A 6,000-nucleotide genomic window follows, 5' to 3' on the forward strand; every position below is an offset into this window, starting at 1 on the left:
AAAATTTGTGAATGCTATAAGAAGTATAGCTTCTAGACTCACATTTTTGTAACCAGATAAATTTTAAGATGCATTTGAAAATTTAGGAATATTTATCTAGGCATATAAACCTAGTGTAAAGCATAAAACTCACTTATATCTGTACTGCAACCTTTTAAAAATATTTATAAATTTGATAAAATGAGGTTTTAGCATCAGATTTTCTTTGCTTCCACTTAATGAAACAAAATGTGACCACTGCCTGCTCTTTAATTGGAAACTTGGTCTAGCATGTCGACTAGAGCAGCCATCGATTTAGCGTTCGGGAAGAGTTTGCTTACTGACTGTCTCCAAATCAGCACTTCTTCCTTGCACTGTTAAATTTGCCTGTCAGCGATCCATATGTTATTATATAACTGTAGATGTGGGTCTATTATTCTTTTGGAAAATGGAAAACTAAATTATGATTTGAGAAAAAAATGAGATCCTGGCTTAATCAGTTCATTTGCCATATAATTCTGGAATAGACAGAAATAATTGCATGTCAGAAAGAATTTGAAATGATAAATTTATATTTGCACTTTTTTCAATGTGTTCTGACAAGCTAGCTTGGCTTATCCCAAATTGCAGCTGTTGTCAATAGCAGTGTCACTAGCCTGCGTACTTTTAATTAGTTAATTATGAAAAATCAGACTTTTACTTCTAAAAGTGTATTTCCTGTAAAGTTAAAAATCCTATATTTAAAAATAGATTTTAAGGCTTCACAAATTTCATTTTTACTTTGTACTTTAATTAAAATAATTATTACTTTGTGGTACCCTATTGTATACCCTTGCCCCAAACCCATCAAAGCATCAAAGCTTCTCCTCAAAATTAATCCACAAATTATTTGATTAGAGCCATTCCTGCTTATACTGAGTAAGCAGTGGTAAATTTCTATTCTGGTAAATCCCATAAGGTAAATTTATCAACTGGGTAATCGCATGAGAAGCATACCTTCTTTGTACTCTTAATCGCTAACAGAGGTTTTAAAGGTTTAAATATGATATTGTTACCCTAATCCATAAACAGCACTGCTATTTCTAATGTCTCTGTCCTTTAAGCTGTGATGCCTATGGCAGGCTGGTGCCTTGCATTTCCTCCCTGTCTCTAGGATGCTCTTGTATGATCTCCTCTGTCAAATAGACTCTGTGCCATTACACCTAATGCTGTGGGATTTACTGTGCTAAGTGTAGGCAGGTCAGAGGAGGTTACCAGTCATGAAGCCTGTGCTCCTTAATCTCTGCTCTCATTCCGTCTTCTGAACAGGTCATTTGCCACATTCAGTTGATTACAAAAGAAAAGAAACACGTGGTAAATCAGATGTTAAGTACTTACTGTCATAAGACAGTTGCTGGAAAATGTGTTAACTAGGAATACTAGATGTTGCTAATACCACATTTTAATCAATACCTAAACCATGGGAAAATAAGTCCTACAGATTAATAGACTTTCCCCCACACTCACAGGGAACATTTACTTATTGGGCAAATCTGTTGTGTTCAGTCAGACCTGATGCAAATGATGGTGATTGTCAGCACAGTTAGAAAGCTCATTTGGAAGTCAGCATGGGGGAGTCAGCACTGATTCCCCAGTGTATGAGTTCTGAATTTAATATGCTATGAATTTGCTTTTGAAAACACAAACCTAGGATTTGATATACTATTTTTTGTTTTCATTATAAAATTTAATCCCAATTAATTTTATAAAATAAATTAGAACTTAGTAGGCAAGAAGTGTATCATCCAGCTAACTTAACAAATCTGAAATCTTAAAAAATGTGAACTATTCTAAATAATGTTCAAAGTATGTACATTTTTACTTTTAAATGTTTAAATAAGGTACTTGCCGCACCTTGTTTGAAATTCCACACATCCATTTACAGGGTATATATCAACTCTATTCCTCTTTGTATGTGTTTAAACTTCATCTAAGTTATTCAGTACTTCAGAAATGTTTTGGAGTCTGAACCTAGGGTAGTTTTAAAATCTAAGCTTTTGTAGGTTATCGTGCCAATTAAAATCCGCTTAAACTGCCCAGGTATGTAGTGAAATATCTGTACACTTCAACTGACATTGAAACCCTCATGCAAATATCCATAAAACTTAGAGTTTGCTCATACTGTAAAGCACATGTAATTTCACATGATGATAAATACTGTTTTCATCAGCAATATAAAGCTGAGGTGTGATGTTTAAACTTTGCAATGAAATTGAGCCTAATTGAGCTGTTTTTTTTCTTTTTAATTAGTTTGCAGGTCGAAGTAAGAAGGAAACCAAATCCTCTCTTAAGGCAGTTGAAGACATGTTGGAGACATTGCAGATCACTCAGTCTTAAGGTTTCAGGAACTCTCTGACGTTAGATTTCAAAACTGCACAGTTGAACTTCTTGGCCTGTGACTTAATTTACTGACTGCCTAGTGCTATTTGTATTCTAATTTTTTCTGAAGGGGTCATTGTAAAGAATGTGTCTAAATAAACCTCAACTTGCCTTGTGCTGCGCGTAAGCAGGAAGATGGAGGTATCCGTGGAACAGAGATTGAAGACCTATTGATTGTATTTCCATCCTCATCTATCACCCCACACCTTATTAAATAAACCATGGTTTAGTAAACTCATGTATGAAAATTCCAGTTTCTTTTGTCATATCATAACTCGTGTGTTGAAGAACTCATTTGTTACCTAAGTTCTCATTGGTGTGGAGAAACATAAAATATATAGTTTGTGGAAACATTATTTTGAGTATTTTACAATGCCAGGCTGAATTTTATTGTCATTTCAGAGGGCTGTTTGGGTTTTTATTCTTTCAAATTGTTCTAATAATAAATTATTAATAAATAATTTGCTTAAATTATGTCATCCTTTAAAATTGATGATAACACTGTGAAATTTTTGTTTACTGTAGACATTTTTAATCCATAAAATGCTTCAAAGTTATTAATGGGCTACACATTTAGAATTAACCCTTTTATACATTGTTTATTAAAACTTTAGTTGTGAATTACATATAATATATTTAGGGTCATAGAAATATTGAGGACATTGTTATCACTGGAATCTCCTTAGTTTTTTGGGGGGAAGGAAAAATCTAAACTCTCTTTAGAAATAAAATCTTACTGTTCTTGTGGAGTCAGCTCTTTCCTAAGGTTTCTTGTCCGTTTCTCTGATGCATGGTCAGTCCTCCGCCTTCAGCAGGGCTTTGCTCATCTCCATAGGTACAGAAGAGTGAAAACGAAGCCCCAGGCAGCTGTCTGTCCAGGACTGCATTTCCCGTCTGCGAGGGGCTAGGGAAAATATTGACAACATCTTCACCATCAGCTGCCTTTTACATGCTTCTTTGTACCAGCAAATTGGTTTGGATGTTTTATTTAATCTTTCATGTTATAGATATTTTCATTTTATAAGCTCATGAGCCATGAACAGGAATTTGCAGTCTTCTGTGAGCTAACTCTGCCCATGTGAAGATAATTTTTCACCACTGTTCTGTTAGCATAAAGATATACTTTTTGTATATACAAAACTACTAACTGCATCTTCAGCATCATGAAGCATTTATGTTTGCCATAAAGAACCTCGTGTCTGCACATTGTACCTCTACTTTTTCTCCCTCTGATCTCATCAGTCACTAAATAGGAATGTACTTCTGAAGTTGTATTTGTGTAGTAAGTAAGTTATTTCTTTCTGTAGCTGCTATCTGGTTTCCTTTTATCTTTTTAAGGTATTTTTAGAGTAACTTCCTACCAACAACTTTAAGTATGTTGTTAATAGTAGTGATTTATAAATTTCAACTTAAGAACACATATAATTTCTGTTTCTTCTTTATTTACAGAGAGCTGTTTTCAGATAGTGACAGAATTCGTATCTGTGACAGATACAGAGCATGAGTACAAGCCATATTAGAACTGTAAGGCTGATTCAGTATTTGAAAACCAGTTAAAAAATATAAATAAATAAATAAATAAATAAATAAATAAATAAACAAAATCATATTTTATCAAAATAGAAAAATATTAGATCAATATAGAAGAAGGCATTTGGCAAACTTCAGTTTTCATTTATGATTCAGAATAAAGCCTCAGAAACAAAACTTTCCCTACTTGATGAGCAGAATCAATAGCAACTTAACAGCAAAATACTGCATACATTCTCTGTAAGATAGGGAGCAAACACAATTTTTCTTCATTTATGCCATGTAACAGCATAGAAAAAGGAAATAAAAGGCTTATGTTGAAAAGAAAGAAAGAATTACATCTTTCCACTAAAAAGATTGTCCACAGAAAAAGTTTTAGGTGGCCTCTGAAATGAAATGTACTGAACTCTTACATGAATTCGGCAAGGTCAGTACCCCAAATCAACTCTTTTCTTTAGCTAAGCAAAAGAGGAACTTTTGATGAATATAACTCGTGATAATAAAATGTAGGTAAAAAAAGAATCATTTTTGTGGATTGAAGGCCTTAACATATTAACAGTATTTTCTCAAAGTGGTTCTATAGATTTACTGTAATTTCTGTCAAGATTCTCCATTTATTCTAGGCTAAAAGAAGAGCCCGCAGTATATGAAAAGGCATCGCTGTGGAGGAACATTAGCATGGAAAGACAAGGAAATTGAGGGATGGAGATGCTAGGTATTAAGATATAAGGCCGCAGTGATCAGGACTCTTCGGTCTCAGTATGAAGATTGGTGGGAAAGCACAACCAGGAAATAGACCCATAGATGGATGGACATTTGACTTTTGACAGTACCATTGGAAACAATGGAGGGGGTGTTTTGGAGCAACTTTTAAAAATACGCTGGAACAGTTATAGACAGTCAACAAAAACAACAGCAAAAGCATCTGTCCTCAAACCTACTTTATAGAAACAACTCAAAATGGGCCATATAAATTCTGAGACTGAACAGGTATAGATGTCCCAGCATGTGTCTATGCATGTAACACATGCATATATATGTTAGTGTATTAGGAAAATAACATTCTAAAAGTGAAAGTGGGAGAAACTTGTGTTTGAGACCAGCCTAAACAACCTAGTAAGACCTTCGGTCACAAAATAGGGTCTGAGGGTGGCACTGTTCTATAGCTGCTGTATTGCTTGCCTAGCGTGGGCAAGTCCCTGCATTCAGTACCCAGTACACATAGGAAAACACATTCACAGTTAGGTATAGCAGTAAAATAGACTGCAGAACTGGAATAACCTCACATCTTCACTTCCTTGCCCAGAAAAAGAAATAGCAAGGGAAGTCACTTCCAAAATCTAATCTGCTTTAACAGGCTTTAGTTAATGATTCCTAGGTCTATCTGTAGTTACTGCGGAACTGGTTAGAATGCAGAAGGGGCCCTACTACATTAATCTACTAATGAGAAATGCAGTCCAGTAGTTTACATGTGGTTTTATTTGGAGGAATTAGGTGGGGATAAATCCAGGGCCTTGACCTTGAACACATACTTAGGCAAATACTTTATCAAGTGAGCTACACCCTGATTCCAGCAACTTGTGTTTTAGTATATCTGAATGGTAATCTTGAGAGCCACTAAAATTGGAACACCATTGTTAGACTAATTGGTTGTTGGACAATGGAGACAGGCTGCTGTGGAGACCTGGCTGTTACATTCTCTGCTGCTTAAACGTTTATGGTATTGTTCATTGGATTATGTTTTTCTCTTTTTGCTTTGTTTCTTTTTTTTTTTTCTAACTCAAACTTTTTTCACTACAAACCTTGCCCCCCAGGTAGTATCATAAAGAAATGAAATATATGTATTTTATATTTTGGAGCAGTTTTTTAAAAATTTAAAAAGTTTATCACTTTTAAGTAACTTTATCACTTTAATTTTTCAGAAGTTGAGATTAGTTTATTTTAATTTGTGTTAATTTCCCTCAGTAGCATAAGAAGAATTAGGCATTTATAAAGTAGCCACACACACAGTGGCACAGCAGGAAACAAAAACATCCAAGTTCTTCAGCCATTGTTCTTCTACAGTTTATAACA

General features: G+C 34.5%; 1 protein-coding gene across 1 annotated transcript in view; it reads left to right on the forward strand.

Moving 5' to 3' along the window:
* Emc2 (ER membrane protein complex subunit 2) overlaps window positions 1-2,870 on the forward strand; it is an 894,248-nt gene extending 891,378 nt beyond the window's left edge. The window contains exon 11 of the mRNA XM_032915015.1: window positions 2,269-2,870. Coding sequence (XP_032770906.1) covers window positions 2,269-2,355 — 87 coding nt within the window. The 3' untranslated portion in view covers window positions 2,356-2,870. The remainder of the gene's footprint in view (window positions 1-2,268) is intronic.
* The last annotated feature ends 3,130 nt before the right edge of the window (window positions 2,871-6,000 follow it).

The sequence above is a fragment of the Rattus rattus genome, chromosome 1, assembly GCF_011064425.1.
Source record: "Rattus rattus isolate New Zealand chromosome 1, Rrattus_CSIRO_v1, whole genome shotgun sequence".
Lineage (NCBI taxonomy): Eukaryota > Metazoa > Chordata > Mammalia > Rodentia > Muridae > Rattus > Rattus rattus.